At 42.0% G+C, this 21,750-nt stretch overlaps 1 protein-coding gene across 1 annotated transcript; it reads right to left on the bottom strand.

Annotated features, from left to right (window-relative positions):
* Positions 1-1,875: 1,875 nt before the first annotated feature.
* On the bottom strand, positions 1,876-20,226 carry LOC131705050 (early estrogen-induced gene 1 protein-like). Its single transcript, XM_059007131.1, has 6 exons — positions 19,045-20,226; positions 16,114-16,230; positions 13,478-13,524; positions 12,819-12,919; positions 2,747-2,959; positions 1,876-2,167 (listed from the first exon to the last, which is right to left on the bottom strand). Exons 2-6 carry the CDS (start codon positions 16,228-16,230, stop codon positions 1,995-1,997), a joined length of 651 nt encoding a protein of 216 aa, XP_058863114.1. The 5' UTR covers positions 19,045-20,226; the 3' UTR covers positions 1,876-1,994.
* Positions 20,227-21,750: the final 1,524 nt, after the last annotated feature.

The following is a 21,750-nucleotide window of genomic DNA, read 5'->3' as shown; positions in this document are numbered from 1 at the left end:
TTCTCTGCCAGCGCAGCCCTGGAACTGTGGATGCAGCAGTGCAGGCTGGAGGGCACCGTCCTCATTAACACCGTGTTCTCTGCCAGCGCAGCCCTGGGACTGTGTGGCTGCAGCAGTGCAAGCTGGAGGGCACCGTCCTCATTAACACCGTGTTCTCTGCCAGCGCAGCCCTGGAACTGTGGATGCAGTAGTGCAGGATGGAGGGCACCGTCCTCATGAACACCGTGTTCTCTGCCAGCGCAGCCCTGGTACTGTGTGGATGCAGCAGTGCAGGCTGGAGGGCACCGTCCTCATGAACACCGTGTTCTCTGCCAGCGCAGCCCTGGTACTGTGTGGATGAAGCAGTGCAGGATGGAAGGCACCGTCCTCATTAACACCGTAAAAGTTTTGAAAGAAACACCTGCTATTATTATTATTATTTATTTCTTAGCAGATGCCCTTATCCAGGGTGACTTACAATTGTTACAAGATATCACATTATTTTTACATACAATTACCCATTTATACAATTGGATTTTTACTGGAGCAATCTAGGTAAAGTACTTTGCTCAAGGGTACAGCAGCAGTGTCCCCCACCGGGGATTGAACCCACAACCCTCCAGTCAAGAGTCCACAGCCCTAACCACTACTCCACACTGCTGCCCTGCTATGGCAAACATGCATTTTCATTTTAAAAACACGAAGGGCAGAATTTTAAAAAAACTGTGTTAATGTATCGAACTCGTGGTATATTAACGAGAGCTTTAGTAAGTGATTTTCAAACGAAATGTGTTAATTAAATCAATCTGTTAATGCTTTGAAATTGAGTCGATGAGGTTGTTAATGAAGGCATTTCCCACTTAAAAGTTGAATCGTCGCAGGTCACATACATCACTTCCTGCCTCAACGACGAAATAAGGGGAACTCGTTAATAAAAATGCATGTTAACAAGATCAGGAAAAATGAATGGAAGCAGAATTCACTGTTATGGAAACTACCAGCATACAGCGAGACGGCTCTGCCACCAGCAAGCAGCAGCCAAATGGAAATTAAATAAAAAATGGGAATGTCTATTTTGTGTACAATTTGTAAACTTCATGTCAAATTGTGAATTGTGTCACACAGAATGTGCATTTATTTAGAACACTTCACATATAAAATGCTGATTTACGATTATCTGGCGTGTGGGTAAAAATCGGACGGCACAGATTTAAAAAACGTTTTAAATTTATTTTATGAGTGGGGGTAAGCCATCTGTCTTCATTGGTTGGAATTTATTTTCTTATGATGACTTCTACTTGTGTCTGTATTTTAGTATGTACAATTGTAGGCTTTAAATACATACGTCTGAAGTGCCATTGGTGTTTGTAGTTGTTAGTGAGTATACATGTATACCATGTATGTAACACTTCATTATATATTTAATAAGCTTTGTATGTATGTATGTGTGTGTGTGTGTGTGTAACAGAGAGAGAGAATACATGCATGTTTCCAGTCGTATGTGGTTTTCATGATCACGTCGCATTAAGTTCTAGCCAAAATTGCAGATAGTTATTACTGCCATAGCCTTATCTTTTAGCCTATTGATTCACCCCATTGCCACTGAACTTAATGCATTCATGCATCCCTTCCTGCGATGTCATCGGGCAGTGTGTTCCAGGCTTAAGGTTACAAATTGTTAAAACAAGTGAACAAATCTCATTCATAACCGCAAGTATATAAAAGTCTAAAATATTTTCATAACTACAAATCTTGAATTATCTAGGTAGTCTCTGTATCATCAGCGTCACAGCCGTGGGCTGTTAAATTTCTGTTTCTGGGTGAGTTATGCTCTTTAGGTACGATTTATTTGTGGAAGTGTTCTGTTCAGCTTTAAGCTTCAGTAATGTTGTTTAAGCTGACACCCTGGGATCCTTCAAGAAGCTGCTTGATGAGATTCTGGGATCAATAAGCTACTAACAACCAAACGAGCAAGATGGGCTGAATGGTCTCCTCTCGTTTGTAAACTTTCTTAATCACTGTAAGAGTAGAGTTCCTGACATTGAGGTTCTTCTGCATTGGGCTCGTTCCATCTTATGCAGTTTGAATGCCCCCACTCTAAACCTGCGTGGGACTTGCCTGTCTGGGTTGTGTTCTTGCCCCAGGGAAGTCTGACCATCAGGGCCAACATACAACACTAGACCACCATCTGTCCAAACGAAGAAGAGAAAGCAGGGCTGTTAGGGACTGAGATGCTGGGAAATGTTGCTGAACATGAAGACTTTTGAAATGACACTAGAGAGAATAACATTACTTAAAGAGCATCCAGCTTCAAATGTCATTCTGTTTATCTGTTCCATCTTCCAATTGTCTTTTTACAGTGTTTGCAGTCATTGACGGTGGATCTATTGCTCCAATGTTGAGTTGTTATTATTTTTCACTGTCTTGGTTTCAGATTGTCTGGAGAATCCTAACTCCCAGGACTGGACAGCCAACCTCACTTCATTCAAACCGTGTGACTTTTCAACTTTGCTGCCGTATCGAAGCCTAAACAGTTTGCCACCTCAGTATGGCAGTAAAAATGTTAGTGTCCCGGATGAGAGGAAAATCTTCTTCCAATCAGCTTTTAAAACACGCAATGTGGAAGTTAATTGCTATTGATAGGTACTCCGTTGTAAAGGTGAGGGGGGTTTCTTGTTTTGCAATCAATGCATTAATGAATAGATTTATTTTATACCTGCCTGAAAGGCAGTTAGAGTGCGAGTATCATCATACTCCTAGTTCTTACCCTCCGCGGGGGGGACCAGGTCTGTCTCCTGGCTCAGGTTCTCGAGACACAGATTCTCCACCACATCTCGAGCGTCTACCCGGGTCTTCCCCACGCGAGACAGCTGACCTGCCACGGCCACACGCTCCTGCTGCTCCACGTCCTGGGGGACAGCCTCCGGGGACAGGGAGCCACACACCTCGAAGTGCTGGAGCAGAGAATCCGAGCTCGGGACTGGACACAGGGTGAGGGACAAAGTGAGAGACGGAGAGAGGGATGGAGTGAGATACAGAGAGAGGGGCAGAGGGTGAAGGTAAATTATTTTAAACATATTTAGTTTAAGAATAAGATAAAACTCCTTATCTCAGGTATTGAGGACTGCACACAGATCAAAGGAAGCTTCAAAATGTTGGTTGGTGGAGACCGGTCTGTTTCTAATCTCTTTTCAGATGCCTGCAAATTGACTTCAATAGGCTTTTTAACACTTTCCAGGCTACCAGACTATTTTACAATCCATTAGAAAAAATAGCTATTAGGAAATATGCAGATATCCTGTCTCCTTCAGCTGACTGCAAAGAGTCACTTGTAATAAACATTGCGCAGACAGCTAGAGTAGTTAATCGGCTATACACACAGTCACAACGATACCCTGTGGAATGTTTTCAACTAATTTGACTTAAGGCCCTGTCCACACTATGCCTTTAAACCATATTAGTTGCCTTTAAACCGGTTTAAAACCACCTCAGGCAGACCGGTTCTAAAATAGATCCCATCAAGTAGTGCGGTTTGTCACAAGTGTGGACGCTGTAATGCCAAACTACATTTTTGGTGTACCCTCCAATATTCCAAAATGCTTTGTGATATGTTTGGCGAAATACTGAAGGACTTGATATCAGTGTACACGCCTCACTAGGTATTCATTTTTATGCTTAAAAAAACCTGTCAGGACATCTCTGTTAAACTAGTGGGAAAAATAAGAAAAGCACAATGTTAAATTAGGTGACTGCAAAAGTGAAATGCGAGTTAAAAGTAGGATTGGGGATGAACAATTTACATAATTAAGGGGACCAGAATTAGGCTCAGGCAAGATATGAAGGTAAAAACAAAGATTGTTTTGTAATTAACCGCTTTTTCTGAGTTTAATTATGAATCATAATCAGCTCAGTTTGTTTAAAGGGACGTCACCTGATTAAAAATAAAACCCGAAAACTACAAGCCCTGCTTGTGTGTGTTTGCATTTACTTAAACAATAAGTATTGTTTAAGTATTGTTTAAGTAAGTAAACAATAATAACAGGCAATACACAGCGTTTTGTATTGCTCCATTTAATCCACGGGTTCAGTCCCTAAATAATATGTCCCGGTATTTAAACACACACAAATAACACAAACACGATCACAAGTCCACAGTGAGTGCAATTGTGCTCGTGGTGCAAATACAGCTATTCGTGACACAAGTGCAGTGTTGTCCTGGTTTGGTGCTGGCCTTTAATGACAGCTCCAGATCGTGTTAGCAAGTATATTTTAGACACGACAACAGAAACAAAACACTCACGATTACAATACGGGTCTACTTCCAGTTCAGCATTAACCATAACAAAGGAACAGATCACCTCGCTACGTCCTCTTATATACCATCAATCACGCCCCCTTGGTTAACGATTGCAACCGCTCTTTCAATCCGCGGCTGCCACATCGTTTCTCTTCCAGGTCGATGATTTAGTGTACCGTAGCTCCGCCCCTTTTCTAGATGGCTGACTCTGTTCCATTCACACAGGTCGGGAGGGAGATTTATCACCAAGAATCATTCTGTCTCTGTCACAACGCATTAAGCCAGCCTAAACATGAAACGATACTTCAGTGTGGACTCTTTGAGCTGGATTAATTAGAACGGTTTCGAGTACGGTTCTCGAGATGGGTTCTGTAGTGTGGATAGGGCCTCGTCAAATAATTAAAGTCAGTTCATTAAACCTATCAACAAGAACGAAAGAAATAAAGAATATTCTTATAACATTTGGATTTGAAAGTGTATTTGTTTTATGCTTTAAAAAGGAAAACAATTATTTAAACAGCAAGTTTAAATTGTAAGATTGTGTTTTTGATATCATCTTCTGTCGAATTTCTTTAGGATAATGAAACTGTTTTAATGAAATGTTTCTCCGGAAAGGGGGGGGGGGGGGGGGGGGAGAGGCGTGACAAAGAACACTTAATCAGGGTAAAACCCATTTGTTGCAAAGTATGAGTTTGCTTTAAAACCATTGACTCGTGGATGTTGACATGTGACTGGAGAATTTAGAAGGGGCTGCCCACTCACTAGTTTTAAAAGAGCTTACTCACAAAAATATCGAGCTCTACTGTCTTACACAATCTTTGAAAGCTCTGACTTCACTTGGATTATTCTTTTGAACTACACTCAGATTTTTCATCTTTCCTGGAAAATAAGAAAATAACTGCTGCCACATACGATGTCATATATTGAGACCCCAGAAATTATTTTAAAAAACTCTCTTTACAAAAGGACTTTGCTTTTTAAATCTAAAACCAAGTGACTTAAAGAGTAAGTAGTGGGGTTCTGAAAAATACAGCATTATACATTCCCACCTGTTGCTACAACTGTTTAAATAACATACCTGTAATTGTTCTTTTCATTGTTCACGTCCTGACAACTTTTTACACTAAAACTTTAAAGTGTGTTTCAAGCTCTTTTCGAAATGTCCGCTCTAGTGCACTGATAGGGATTATTGCCCACATTGTCAAACAGGTAACACAGCGATAATGATCCATGATGTGGTACGGAACAGAAAAGCCAGAGCACTTGTTATGTTTTTTGTAATTTTTATAATCGCTCTTCCTGCAGTGATTTTTAGGACAGATCTCAAACCCCAGTGCACTCCCACTAAAAATGGTTCCAGCACCACTGCTTCCAAATGCAAAAAAATGTATTCTTTGCCTACAATTCTGCGGTCTATAAACTCCCCCTTCGGCTTGGATTGTCTTCTGTTTCCTCAATGGTAATAGCAGCTGATACTCACACAGGATCCATGTTGAAAGTCAGGGTGACTCGATCTGAAGTGCTGTCCCTCATTATACTGGCAGATATAGGTATTGACCATTCTGAAGCAGGTGGAAAGCTAACTGGGGAAGTCAAAATGTTTCCACCACTTTGGTCTTTGGAAAATAGACTCGTATTCTTAGATCATTATAATTTTCAGCCAAAAAGAAAGCGTCTGAATAACTAATTAACCAAACTAGCGGATAGGTTCCTGATGTGTTTCTGCATCTTTAGAAAATACTCAATCGGTGGGAAAAACAGAGGTGCAGAAAATACTGTCAAAATAATGGCATATAGCGTGTGTTTGATCATAGCGCGGAGATTAGACAATGATTATTAGAGGGTGAAACAAATGGAGACATTCCTGTATATTTTGACAAGGTCCATGCTGCTGCACAATCTAAGACAAATAAATCGACAAGTGCTAATGACCACAGTTTATATTCTACTGTAATGGTGTTGAACTGGGCTAGGCAACAGCGTATTAGGGATTTTAATCAAGATGTTAGTACATTTAATGCAGATTTGCAAGAACAGAGACAGATTTCAGAGAGAAAAGCTGTCTCTCTCAGGCAAAAATACATGGAACCAGATTCTAAAAGTTCTAGCACAGAAGCAGGAGAGGATGGTTCTACATTTTTGGAGTTGTTGACTGAAATTGATAGACTGAAAAAGGAAAACGAATCTTATAAAGCTGAACATTCCAAGTTTAATCTAGAAGTAGCGAGAATGAGAACTGTGAGAAGGCCAGATTAGAAAGTATTTTTAAAAATGAAAAAACTGTGCTGAACGGTGTAAGGAGTCGTTTATTCAGAAATTGTCTGAGGAAGACCAAAGAAATGCTGGTGATAAAAAAAAAAAAATTGTGGGTACTTGTGAATTGAGAAATGAAGTAAGACATTTGAAAAATACAGCGGACAGGCAACTAAATCAGTTAAGGGATCAGGCTAAAGTGATTGATGACTCTTGGTGAAGAGTCGAAAGAGATCATTCAAACACAAAAAAAAGATTGTGACAGGTTAATTAAGTCTCAACGTAATGTAATAGAGTCAAAAGAAACAAGTTGTCAGAGAAATGACATACCTTCCGAGAGGGTATTTTCTGATATCGATAGTAGGGATCTTTTTAAAATGATTTCTTTTGCTTCTAGGGATCCTGAGTTTCAAAGGCCTCTGCCTCTTGTCATTTCTGCTGGAATGGGCTTGTCTGCTGTGGGTGGGGAGAGATACAATCCCTCCCCTTCAGCTGGACTCTACCTACTGCTGGGAATGCAGGACCTGTGGAACCTGAGAGATCAGGATTCACTGAATGCTTCTGTGATCAACCCAACTATCCCTCTACCCCTAACAGAGTACCAGATAATTCTCCTAGTTCAGTAAATCACTGTACAGTGCTAGGGAGGAACATAAATACACAATTCAGGATTTGATGGAATTAATCAAACAGGGACAATGAACTCATAGTGATCAAAAGCCTATAGCCAATAAACATGGCAGCTGTAGTTCCAGTGTTGTCAGGCAGTCACCAGTTGGGAGAGGAGACAAAAGTGACTGATTTCAGTGTTGATTTGAGGAAAAAATAATTGAAGGTAAAAGACTTGGTTAGGGAAATAGGTAGCAAATTTGATCCCCATCAAACGTCTTATGACATCGATTGTGTCAGTGAGTATCTGAAATTACAGCAGATCACGAGGGAGCGGCAAATGACCCTTGAAACACCTGCTTTTACCTGGAGTACAAATTTCCCTGCCGCAACGTTAGGAAATGTGGATACTTTTTGTAAAGAATTGAGGAAGAAATATGATCAATACTGTAATCTACAGGAAGCAAAGCGAGCAGCGTATCACATGACTTGTGCTTTTAGTGACAACCCCAGAGACTTTCTTTCCAGATTATAGAAAGCTTACTTCAATGGACAGGCTAACCCTGACCTTGAAGAGCCTGCTTTAAAAAATGTGTACTTTTCTGCACTGCCTGCACCTTTACTAGAGTACTCAGGTTGCTGATCCACAGGTGTTGTTTGAGCAAAATCAGGTGTTGTCAAAACAGTTAGAAGCGGCTGTCAAATTGTTTAGAGAGCTTAGTCCAACAAACTTGCCAAGTAATGTTCCTTCCCCTTCCGGAGACCATTCCGGAACGCAACTGACAAATACCATTCCGGAACGCAACTGACAAATACCATTCTGGAACGCAACTGACAAATACCATTCTGGAACACAACTGACAAATACCATTCCGGAACGCAACTGACAAATACGAGTGTTTCTATACAAGCTGACTGACTTTCTAACTTGGTTGATAATGAATGTTTCAATGGTAATGACAATTTAGCAAATGAAAAGGATGAAGGAAATGCAAATGTAATTAGTCTCAGAGTATCTAAGACAAATGTAGCTGGATGAAATTCCAAGAATGAAACTAGTTTTAATACTGGTGACAGCCCCAGCATATCTGCAACTAAATTAAGTAAAAATAAGCATTATTTAGGTCCTTTGGCTACTAAAGGTGTTGCAGAAAGGATGTATTTTAAAATTAGGTTGCACGAAAACTTGAGTGGTCTAGCTTTAATTGATTCAGGATCTGAACTTACTGTTGTCTTTGGAAAGAGGGAAACAGATTACAGTACCTAAAAGTGATTTACAATAAATGTATGCAAACTTTGCGAGGAAAATGCTGGATGAAAATTCAGTTCGGGCCAATGTATATAACACATCCTGTCTACTTTTCTGATAAAAGTGATGATGAATTTTTAATTGACAATGATTTGTTGAGAAGGTTTAGACCTGTCATAGATTATCATCACCATGTTTTGTGGGCACATGTGAAAAAGCCTATTCCTTTATTACTTGCACAAGTAGAACATCCACATCCTGATTGTGACCTACAGAACAATCATAATTTAAAAATCCTGTATACCCAAAAAAGTTCGAATTACTTAAAGACTTGTTGGTACGAAGTGATAAAACAGGCACTCCAAAGTGGGTCGTTCCGTTAGGACACAGAGGTATAATTTACAACATACACATGACAAACCCTGTGGTGGTCACTGGGGGGATAAAAACACTTACGAGACACTTAAGCAAGTAGCTTATTGGCCAAATATGTATAGTGATGTTATCAATTGTGTAACATGATGCATAACCTGTTGTCAATTTCAACTTCCCTCTACTAGGTATGAAGCACCTTTACAAACTAAAGGTACAGTACCTCCATGGTCAGATATCTGAATAGACTGGATAAGCCCAGTAACAAGGTCCTCTAGAGGAAATAAATATTTACTGACGGTAAACTGTTGTTTTACAAAATGGGTTGAGTGTTTTCCTTCACCGAATAACATTGCTGAAACAATGACTTTACTTTTAGTAAATCACGTGTTTTCAGGATGGGCTCTTCCTTTGAAGATATAATCAGATAAGGGTTCTCACTTTACTGCTCAGGTTATAGAGGATGTATGGAAAACCTTAGGAATAAATAGGAAACTACATATTTCTTACCACCCTGAGTCTTCAGGACAGGTTGAATGCTCGACTATCCAAACCATAATCAATATCCTTAAGAAATATATTTCTAGTTCAGGAAAAGATTGAGATAGAAATGTGCCTTTAGTTCTAATGGGTATTAGTGCTACTCAAACATCCTTTGACATGATGACTGGTAGAAACATTATTTTACCTGTACATTTATTGTACTGTAGATCATATTGCTCAGTCTCCAGTAAGACCGCTGTCTGCAAGCCCTGACGTCGCCGTGCTGTTCATCCAGACTCCCCTACAATCTCATTGGAATTTAACTAAGTATAATTCTTCATTTCTATCTCCATTCGGGAATAGCTAGGTTACCATGGGTTTGGTGTGATTTGTGCAGGCATTGTTAATCGTCAGTATATACTATGGCTAATTTAACTAACATTTCATTAATGAATTGTTTCCTAATGCCTTGGGTGTTGTAATGTTGTTTTAGTGTAAAACTGACTGTGCAATTGTTTTTAACTATTTTCTGAACATATTGTATGATTGCACGTTTAATACATTCCATTGTTTTGAATAAATAGTAAGTATTTGCTTGTGTAACAAACATGATTTATGAACTTTACTGTAGAGAAAGTAGTTATGAGTTTATTATAACGTGTATTATCTTGTATCGTTTTCAGGAGTGATAATGAGAATAGGTGTGTATATATATATATATATATATATATATATATATATATATATATAATAATAAATGTGATTATTCTATACCACAGACATCCAGCGTAACTACCCTTCCAGTTATATGGCGGTCCCTACCAAACGGCATTGAATTGGTACCAAGCAAGTTTGTGAGTTATTCAATTGTTTTAATAATAGGTGTGTTGCTGCGCCGACAGCAAAATTGTGTTGAAAGTATATTGTGATATCTGCTCCCACAAAACAGCAGCTGGTAGCACAGAATAATTACAGGTTAGCGCTACTATAATTGTTACAACATGGAAATTGAGGCTATCACCCTACAATTGTTACTAAATCCAGCTAACTATACAATACAAACAGTTGTTGAGTACATTGCATGAAATTGGTCAGTACATCACTGGAAGCCTCTGACTTGTGTTTGAGTTTCAATCTTCACTATATGGAGAAGTGTTCTAAGTTAAAAAATATATGATTTTAAAACCAAATATATAGCCAAACATGGACTCAAAGAAGACATTCTTGTGGGTATTGATCATAAAAATGGCCCATGGCAATGGGCTCAAATCCAATTTGAAAATGACCCGCGGCTGCCAAAAGCATAAAAAGGGAAGGTAGCTACCACACTGCTGGGCTTGCGGGCAAGCCACAAAGGCAGAAAAAAAAACTCTCTGAGGCAGCACTAAAATGCTGACACTAAACTGGCTTTAAGAAAAGAAAATGCAGAACTGAGAGGTCAGATTAAAGACTGGGAATACCAGGTCAGTGTTATTAATCATCAATTTTTCAATTGAGGCTCTTGCCACATTCTCACGTGTATTTGGCAGGGATAGGAATTAACCCCATCCCTGCCAACCACCACCACCAATACACAAACAAAACACTAGCCCTGCTACAGACCCTTTGACCCCTTAAAACATGACCCTATAGAGTTCTTGAACACATTAGAAAGAGTAAGAGGAAATCCCCCATGTACCGACTGGGATCATTGCATCCTCTTAATGGCCTGTCTACCACTGTCTGATTAATGCTCTACCTGAAGGCATTAAGCATAAGAGAGCTACTAGAAATCAACAGCGAGAGGGACTTCTCCAAGTATTAGGCACTCAACAGCTGGATTAGGAGCGTTACCATGCAGGAACATCCCTCAGTGTATGCGTCACACCTCTGATCAGCCTACTCTGCCTATGAAGGAGATCCTAACCCTGACAACAATGGGACAATTTATGAATCCCTCCTGTTGAGCCAGTGTGACTCCAGCCTTCGTAAAGCCATTCCGCTGCTCGTAGATGCCAACACCGACTATGACGAGAGTGTGTGTAAAACGGTACAGCGCGAAAAAGAAATAAAAAATTAAAAAAAGTAAGAAGTAAAAGATAACAATTGCTACGTGTGCTGGAAGCACCAGCGCATTTACTTGTTTATTTGCTTGTTGGTGTCAGTGGGCGAGATTTGTTTTGTTTAAACTTTTATTTTTGCTCTGTGAGCAGTGTGTGTTTTTTGTTCAATCTTTGTATTTATTTTTGCTTAATGAAAATGGCACCGCAGTGCATTTTTTTTCACCCGAGTACCTGGCTGTGTTGTGTATCAGTCAGCTTCTTTTCACCCGAGTACCTGGCTGTGTTGTGTATCAGTCAGCTTCTTTTCACCTGAGTACCTGGCTGTGTTGTGTATCAGTCAGCTTCTTTTCACCCGAGTACCTGGCTGTGTTGTGTATCAGTCAGCTTCTTTTCACCCGAGTACCTGGCTTTGTTGTGTATCAGTCAGCTTCTTTTCACCCGAGTACCTGGCTGTGTTGTGTATCAGTCAGCTTCTTATCACCCGAGTACCTGGCTGTGTTGTGTATCAGTCAGCTTCTTATCACCCGAGTACCTGGCTGTGTTGTGTATCAGTCAGCTTCTCTTCACCCGAGTACCTGGCTGTGTTGTGTATCAGTCAGCTTCTTTTCACCTGAGTACCTGGCTGTGTTGTGTATCAGTCAGCTTCTTTTCACCCGAGTACCTGGCTGTGTTGTGTATCAGTCAGCTTCTTATCACCCGAGTACCTGGCTGTGTTGTGTATCAGTCAGCTTCTGTATCTGGGGACGTCGTCACCACTTGGCTACCCTGTCGCACGGGTAAATATAACTTGTCCTGTCTAATTGGCCTCTTCATTCCATATGCTGATGCCACTCATTTGACAGAAAACAGTTATTATTTTGTGTCTACTGAAGGTTATTACCATACTGAAGGTGGTCAAAAAATGTTCTCTGAATATTCTATTGCTTAAACACCACAAGGTAACGTTTAGTTCAGGGATCTAATAAGAGCTAGGTTTCTCTTTTGTAGGTACAAGTGTTTTGTTTTCACTTAAAGGGGTGGCAGGTTTGAAATCCTAATAAAAGTGGGCAAGAGCGCTGAAACCAGTTTGTCTGACTACTGTGTCCGTCACGCTACCAGAAGGGGGCGCATTGCTACAGGGGGACTGAAAGAGTTAATAACTACATTCCTTACAATATCCTGAGAACCATAACGCAGTCTAGCACAACTATAACAGCACAGACATATTATACTTCCACTGCCTTTAATTGTATGAATTGTCTAAATGGCCATGCTTGTTCGTTAGGGTAAACTCTTAAGAGTTTCGTAAGCAGTGTTAGACACATGTTCTGTTACAGACCAGCCCTGACAATGACTGCTTAGTTCGTACAGATTGGAGCAGATCACACTCACAGTGCAGGCCATACTGACCAGGCCTGTTTGTTGGTTCATCTGTGTGAGATCTGAGCAGACCACACAGCGCAAGCCATACCTTCCAGACCTAACCCGAGCTCTCTGAGCCGCGAGCCGATCTGCATCGTGTCTGAGGGACATTGAGAGCCCCGACTCCACTCACCTCCCCCAAAGTCTCTGCTGGTGCCCTGGGGCTCCGTGCTGGCGTTTGAAACCGAGGGCCTCACCTCTGGCAGAGTGGCTGTGTTGGTCGTAGACGCTGGCCTGTGGGAGGGGACAGACAGAGGTTACTGCCTGGACCTCGCGTTGTGCTGTTTCAGTCTCTGAAAGTTATAGAAGGTCGTTCTTCACGAAAACTGATGCAACACAAGATTCCAGACAGTGATGTATTTCTACCACATTTTTTTGTAACCCTTTTTCTTAAAATCTATTACAATGTACTGAATAAAAGACTACTGTTTGTTACTCTGTGATATTCCCCTGTCTTGTGTTGTGCAGTAAAAATGGTTTTTCAAAGATAGATGCAGTAACCAGGTAACAGCCACATCAGGGGTTAACAGTGGCTGGGAATCACTTTTAGGCTGGCATGCTGGTTCGTTCGATTCCATGTTGTACTCCATACCCAAGCATCTAGTTTCTTTTAGATTGCTTCCCAGCAGTGTCTGGTTGCTGACAGTGATGACACTATAACAACAAGATCTTTCTCTGGCCTGATCTGGTTCTATAATACCCGGTTGGTGTCTGGATCCTACACTTTGGTGACTCTGTATCACTTTACATTTTCTGGCATTACATTTCGTTTGTCCAGTTCTGTATGCTTACACTCTGAAGCAGGGGTCTCCAGCCAGAAGCTGCATCTGGATTCCAACCTGCAACACAAGAGACAGGGGGGCAGTGTGAAAGCCTCACTCCGGCGCAATCATCCCTTTAAGACCTGCATATGGCAGATGCCTTTAATAAATGTCACTTATTAAGCCCCGCCCCTTTAACCTTATTTGGGAAGACGCCTGCTTACTTGAATTAAGGTTTTGATTGATTGATTGAGGCTGATCGGGACAGGCTGTTACAGTTTGGCTCAGTCTGATACCCCTCTTCACTGGCACATCCGAGCCAGGAGAGCTCCAGGCCCCAGACCCTCATGGTACGGGTGGTTTTCCACTGGCTTTGTCGAGCCGAGTGAGAACCAAAGCATGAAACTCTGGCCTTACAACACGTCTGCCAGGGGCAGGGTTAATGATTTGCGTCTTTGCGTTTCTTCAGTCAGTACATTGGATAAAGCCGAACAACATGGCGTGCAGAGAGTCACAGGAGAGAAAAGTACAAATTACTGCTCTCTCTCTCCGAGAAGCATTCTTCTCCTCTTTGTGTAATCAGCCCGTCGTTGCATTTCAGTTGTATTCAGTAATATATGAAGAACAACTCCTCAAACACAGCACCTCTCCACACGGCATGATCTGCATGACTCGACGCGTTCATTGCGTGTGGCGTCAGCTGCACAGCTCTGGCTCTGCAGTGGAAACACAACCAGGCTCCTCCTGAGCCGTGGATCAGAACAGCCTTGTGTGGCTCAGCTGTATAGTGGACACTATGAGAGCTTATTGAAATACTGTTCCCTGCTAAGGACGATGGAGAAAGGCAAAACGACTACTGAACTGTAACAAGCCTTGTTAGGTTTGGGTTTACGTGCAACGTATATGTTGTATGAAACTGGAAAATATGCTGGACTATGTCACATGAATGGTGATGAACCGTGATCCTGTGTGTGAAGCCTGTGTAGTATATATTTTTACTGGTTACAGTGTTTATACTGGGGATCACTGTACAGTCAGCTCTACCCCACAGAAAAGACACCTCACACCAGGTACCAGCGGGGAATGAATGGCCACAAGGTTGCTACTTTAAAACAGGAGTCTTTCCACAGTCAAAGAAACTGGATTGGGGTCAGGTTGATCCAGTTTATTGGAAGCTCTGTTTTCAAGGTCAAATAAATTGGATCAAAGCTGGATTATCTGAAGAGCAACGCATTGGATATATTAAAATGGTGCTGGCTATGTCAATAACAAGCTGAATGTGTCACTGCTAGCCTGTCAGCCAATCAGAGTGGACTTGGACATGGCAATTCAGTGACGTTTCTTCAAAGAAACTGGTCGAGTCTGAGAATGTTCAAAGTTCTTCAGAGAAATTGGATTAACTTGAAAGGTCTGTTTTTGCAGCCAAAATGGCAAAGCAAGATGTGCTGGAATGTTGTAAAATCTGGCTTTGTGATTAATAATAGAAATTTAAAAAATTCAAATATGTACCATACTGAAAATGCCACTGTGGCTAAATATTGTGGTGTCCCTGCCAAAAACATGTGAGAATGTGGCTGCTCCTACTTGAACAACTGGTGCTAATTGGGAGCAGACACATCCTATAAATGGAGAGCACAGGGCTTCAATAGAGGAGAGGAGTTTGGTGAGTGGTCCTGTGGTCCTGTGGTCTGTCTTTAAAAGTTCAGTGAACACTGCCCAGTCAGAACAGTATTTTTGTAAGTTGTGAAGGCGAATGCCCAGCCTACGTTTTGTGTTTTGTTTAAACCTTTATTTTGGCCCTTGTGACTTTTGTTTGTACTTTGGTGTTATTTTGTTTATTAAAGGTGCACGTTTGTACTGCAGTTTCCTGGCACTGATCATGGTTATCATGAAGGTACTTTTCCAATTAAATAGAACTTGGAATGTTCTGTGAATGCTGCCTGTACAGTGTGCCACAGTGTTTCATTATATTTACATCGTCCCTTAACCATTTGATACGCTACTCAAATGATCCTCCTCCAACTCCTTATTAAAACAATATCTATGTAGCATGATTATTAGCAGTCCGATTACTGTTCAAACTGCTGCAGGAACGTCTCTTCATGTTTGAATTGAGGCCATGTCAATTAACAACACTGTCTGACAACATTGAGCCTTTTATTGAGTAGGCATGCTGTACGCTTTTCTTTGCTAGTCAAAGCAATTCCATGACTCATTCTGGGTGATTAGAAAGTAAGTTTACCACATCAATGCACCATATATATATATATATATATATATATCATTTTGAATAATAATCTTTTTTTCTGTTGGTTAAAATCTGTTTCTAGACTCCCTCTTATGGAGTGAGGGAGGGAGCAGTTCAGTCTCCATTCCTTAAGCCTGCCCTGGACTGGAGGAGCACCCTTTCTCTTAGGGAGTGAGTGAAGGAGCAGTTCACTCTCCATGCCTCAAGCCTGCCCTAGAATGGAGGGAGCACCCTCTCTCTTAGGGGGTGAGGGAGGGAAGAAGTAGTTCAGTCTCCTTGCCTCAAACCTGCCCTAGACTGGAGGGAGCACCCTTTCTCTTAGGGGGTGAGGGAGGGAGGGAGCAGTTCAGTCTCCATGCCTCAAAGTGCATTGACGTATTGTACTAGTAAGCTGAGTATTGTGAGGTGCCTAATCCTACCTTGAGTATGGAGTTGTCAGGCTTGCTTGCCCTGCTGTCGTACATCTCCAGGATTGAGTGGTGAATCTGAAAGCCTGACCCCGCGAACTCTGACAGATTGATATCGGCAAAACCCATCTGCAACAGGAGATTAAACATTAGCCTGTCCCACCATGTCACATGGCCTCCCATCGGAAAGGGGCATTTTCCACCATTATGCAGGACCTTTTTAAGCTACCACAATAATTAATAATCCATTGAATATACAGGTCTCAATGTGGAGTTTTGACAGAAACACATGTCAACGCAAACATGTACTGTATTATATGTTTATATAAAATATGACATCTGGTACTACGCTAGGTGAAGAAATCTGTTTGCAAACCCTGCTTTCAGACAGGGTTGTCTTTTCCCCTGGAGGGTGAAGCTGTCCCCACCCCTGATGTCTTCTTTCCTGTCACACCAGCCAGCTGCTTCCCCCTATTGCCTGACATGCTTTGCAGCTATTCAAATTAAAAGAACGGATTGCATCACTACAGTTCTACTAGTTCTGAAGAAACCCTGTTTTGCTCATCCTACTTAATTCAACTCCCAATACCTCCAATGTTTTGATTCAAACACAGGCTCCCTTGAGAAAGATATGTACAACATATCAAAACGTTGGGCAGCTGGCTCTTTGAGCTAAAATATACAGTACTGTGCAAAAGTTTTAGGCAGGTGTGAAAAAATGCTGTAAAGTAAGAATGCTTTCAAAAATAGACATGTCAATAGTTTATATTTATCAATTAACTAAATGCAAAGTGAGTGAACAGAAGAAAAATCTACATCAAATCAATATTTGGTGTGACCACCCTTTGCCTTCAAAACAGCATCAATTCTTCTAGGTTGGCAGCAGTGTGGAGTAGTGGTTAGGGCTCTGGACTCTTGACTGGAGGGTTGTGGGTTCAATCCCCAGTGGGGGACACTGCTGTTGTACCCTTGAGCAAGGTACTTTACCTAGATTGCTCCTGTAAAAATCCAACTGTATAAATGGGTAATTGTATGTAAAATAATGTGATATCTTGTAAGTCGCCCTGGATAAGGGCATCTGCTAAGAAATAAATAATAATAATAATAAGTACACTTGCACACAGTTTTTGAAGGAACTCAACAGGTAGGTTGGCCCAAACATCTTGGAGAACTAACCACAGTTCTTCTGTGGATTTAGGCAGCCTCAGTTGCTTCTCTCTCTTCATGTAATCCCAGACAGACTCGATGATGTTGAGATCAGGGCTCTGTGGGGGCCATACCATCACTTCCAGGACTCCTTGTTCTTCTTTACGCTGAAGATAGTTCTTAATGACTTTCACGGTATGTTTGGGGTCGTTGTCATGCTGCAGAATAAATTTGGGGCCAATCAGATGCCTCCCTGATGGTATTGCATGATGGATAAGTATCTGCCTGTACTTCTCAGCATTGAGGAGACCATTAATTCTGACCAAATCCCCAACTCCATTTGCAGAAATGCAGCCCCAAACTTGCAAGGAACCTCCACCATGCTTCACTGTTGCCTGCAGACATTCATTCGTGTACCGCTCTCCAGCCCTTCGGTGAACAAACTGCCTTCTGCTACAGCCAAATATTTCAAATTTTGACTCATCAGTCCAGAGCACCATTTTTCTGCACCCCAGTTCCTGTGTTTTCGTGCATAGTTGAGTCGCTTGGCCTTGTTTCCACGTCAGAGGTATGGCTTTTTGGCCGCAAGTCTTCCATGAAGGCCACTTCTGACCAGACTTCTCCGGACAGTAGATGGGTGTACCAGGGTCCCACTGTTTTCTGCCAATTCTGAGCTGAGGGCACTGCTGGACATCTTCTGATTGCGAAGGGAAGTAAGCATGATGTGTCTTTCATCTGCTGCAGTAAGTTTCCTTGGCCGACCACTGCGTCTACGGTCCTCAACGTTGCCCGTTTCTTTGTGCTTCTTCAAAAGAGCTTGGACAGCACATCTGGAAACCCCTGTCTGCCTTGAAATTTCTGACTGGGAGAGACCTTGCTGATGCAGTATAACTACCTTGTGTCCTGTTGCTGTGCTCAGTCTTGCCATGGTGTATGACTTTTGACAGTAAACTGTCTTCAGCAACCTCACCTTGTTAGCTGTGTTTGGCTGTTCCTCACCCAGTTTTAGTCCTCCTACACAGCTGTTTCTGTTTCAGTTAATGATTGTGTTTCAACCTACATATTGAATTGATAATCATTAGCACCTGTTTGGTATAATTGTTTAATCATACACCTGACTATATGCCTACAAAATCCCTGACTTTGTGCAAGTGTACCTAGAAGAATTGATGATGTTTTGAAGGCAAAGGGTGGTCACACCAAATATGGATTTGATTTAGATTTTTCTTCTGTTCACTCACTTTGTATTTAGTTAATTGATAAATATAATCTATTAACATGTCTATGTTTACAGTATTTTTTCACACCTGCCTAAAACTTTTGCACAGTACTGTGTGTATATATATATATATATATATATATATATATATATATTGTAACAGGATGGCCGAGGTGGTGTAAATGATTACAATGTCCACAACTGTAATTGCTGTACATCAGCTGCTGGCAATATTTATTTTGTTAGAAGGTGAAGGTAACAGTAAGAAAACAACTCAAATCTTCACTACCAACCAGTGGTAGCCTTTAAACTGTCTGTGTGCCAATTTATCACTGCCAGTCTGACACCATTACCTCCACCAGAGTACCCTTACCTACAATGGTAGTTGTGTAAGACTCTGGTGTACCATACCCTTGATTATTCCACTCACACAGACCACTATTTACACTATATACATTCGGCAGTGTATACCTGACCTGCACTTGGTTGGTTTGCTCTTGAGTGGGGTTTTGCAGTCTCTTTGCAACTACTCTGTTGCTTTGTTTACACTGTAGTAAGTATTTATTTGCTTCACTTACTGTCTTCCAAGGAAACCTTTATTCCATTCTGGTTCCCTTGTTCTGGTTACTCCTGCGCTGAGCACATGGCCAGTCAGCTTTTCCAACAGACTTTGGTTTAACTGGACTTCGAGGCTAGACTCCACACTCAAAGGTCCAGTCTTTGTTTTATGTCCAAAAAGACACTCTTTGACCCCACAAATGTCCTTTTGTATAACTCTTGTCTGTAAACCCCCTCTCACTCTTCACTAACTCCAACCACTTCCTCCCCCTGCAAACTCCCCTTGCCCCTCTTAAAGATGGCCACCTTTCAGATCCGGGTCACAGGTCAATCACAGAGTTCCCTTTCTCTTCCTAGATAGGTCTATTATTTCCCATAGCTCTATCTGAAACAGCGCCACCCATCAAAAGTGGTCACTCCATTGCCGTTACAACAAACCATAAACCATAACAGTTGCACCTATTTCAGGTTAAAACCCATATCAACTAAATATTATAATTCTTTATGTTACAATATAAGACACCCCCACTGTTCTATATTCGTAACATTAGTAATTATAAACCTATTTATTACACATCCTCCCACCCAGCTTAAACCTACTGGTTTTAGCGACCTTCCTACCCCACCAACTAGTTTCGGTGGAACCCCTCACTCCACAATGTACTCTTGAGAGTCCGTCAGCATTCGCATTCTTCGAACCACTACGATGTTCCACTTTGTACTTGTAAGGTTGAAGTGTAAGGAACCACCTGGTTACTCTCGCGTTTTTCTCTCTATTCTCCTTCATCCACTTGAGAGGAGAATGGTCCGTAACCAAAGTGAACTCCCTACCAATCAAGTAATACTTCAGTGCCTCCACTGCCCACTTGATTGCCAGACATTCCTTCTCAACTACTGCATACCTGGTTTCCCTCGGTAGCATTTTCCTGCTGAGGTACATTATTGGGTGCTCTTCATTATTTATTACCTGCGAGAGGACTGCTCCGATGCCTACATCCGAAGCATCAGTCTGCACCACAAAAGGTTTTGTGAAGTCTGCCACTGCCAGCACCGGTTCACTGCATAAGGCATTTGACAACTTCTGAAATGCTTGCTCTGCAACATTAGTCCACCGGACCATGTTGGGTGCAGATTTTTTTACTAAGTCAGTAAGTGGTGCTCCTATTGTAGAGAATTCTGGTATAAACCGCCTATAATAGCCTACCAAACCAAGAAAGGCCCTCACTTGCTTTTTGTTCACTGGTCGTGGCCAATTCTTGATGGCGTCCACTTTGCTGGACTGAGGCTTTACCTGTCCTCCTCCCACAATATAGCCCAAATACTTAGCTTCAGTTAACCCCACATAACACTTTTCAGGGTTAGCTGTCAACGACGCTTCCCTGAGACTCTGCAAGACAGCACCTACCCTGATAATGTGATCCTCCCATGTCTCCGAATGGATCACTATGTCATCTATATACGCCGATGCATATTCGGCGTGCGGCTTCAGGACCTTATCCATGAGGCGCTGGAATGTAGCCGGAGCTCCATGCAGACCAAATGGCATTACCTTGTACTGGTATAGGCCCCAAGGTGTTACAAAGGCTGTCTTTTCCTTACTCTCAGATGATAACGGAATCTGCCAATACCCTTTCGTTAGATCAAGGGTCGTCAGATACCTAGCCTTGCCCAACTTTTCTATAAGTTCGTCCACACGAGGCATTGGATATGCGTCAAACTTAGACACTTCGTTCAATTGACGAAAGTCGTTGCAGAACCTCCATAGCCCGCTGGGCTTTGGGACCATGACAATTGGACTGGTCCAGGGGCTGGAGGACTCCTCAATAACATCGAGGTCCAACATGGATTTCAGCTCCTTTAGAACATCCGCCCTTTTTGCCTCCGGCACTCTATAGGGGCGCAGTTTTATCCTGACCCCAGGAGGAGTGATAATCTCATGCTGGAGCTCTCGAGTCCGGCCTGGTAAAGTGGAAAAGACATCACGGTTATCAACCACCAGCTTCTCTACCTCACTAACCTGCTTAACACTCAAATCAGGTCCTAGGTTTACCCCACCCGGTACTCTGTGTGGGGTTACCTTCGGAGGAGGTCTGCACTTATCAGGCTTATTATGGGGGGTTACCACCAAGGCCTCTCTATCGGTCCAATGTTTTAGCAGATTCACATGGTAGATCTGCTCAGGTTTTCGTCTTCCCGGCTGTCTCACCCGGTAATCTACGGTACCCACTTGCTCAATAATCTCAAAGGGTCCTTGCCAATGAGTAAACAGTTTACTCTCTGGAGTTGGTACTAACACCATTACCCTGTCTCCAGGTTGGAAAGATCTAGCTTTTGCGGACTTGTTGTAATAGTGGGCTTGCCTAGTCTGTGCTTGCTCCATATGCTTACGGACGATTGGGGTCACCCTCTCAATCCGATCCCGCATTTGAAGCACATGCTCTACAACGTTTTTACCTGATGATACTTCCTCTTCCCAGGTCTCTTTTGCTATATCAAGAATCCCTCTGGGCTGTCTCCCATACAACAGCTCAAATGGAGAGAACCCAGTGGAAGATTGAGGGACTTCCCGGATAGCAAACATCAAGTACGGTAATAATAAATCCCAGTCTTTTCCATCTTTGCTGATCACCTTCCTCAGCATGGATTTCAGGGTCTTATTAAACCTCTCCACGAGACCATCCGTCTGTGGGTGGTAAACAGAGGTTCGTATAGGTTTAATATGCAAT

Source organism: Acipenser ruthenus, chromosome 34 (assembly GCF_902713425.1).
Source record: "Acipenser ruthenus chromosome 34, fAciRut3.2 maternal haplotype, whole genome shotgun sequence".
Taxonomy (NCBI): domain Eukaryota; kingdom Metazoa; phylum Chordata; class Actinopteri; order Acipenseriformes; family Acipenseridae; genus Acipenser; species Acipenser ruthenus.
Note: the sequence above shows the minus strand (reverse complement) of the source record. Positions and strands in the feature narration are given on the sequence as shown.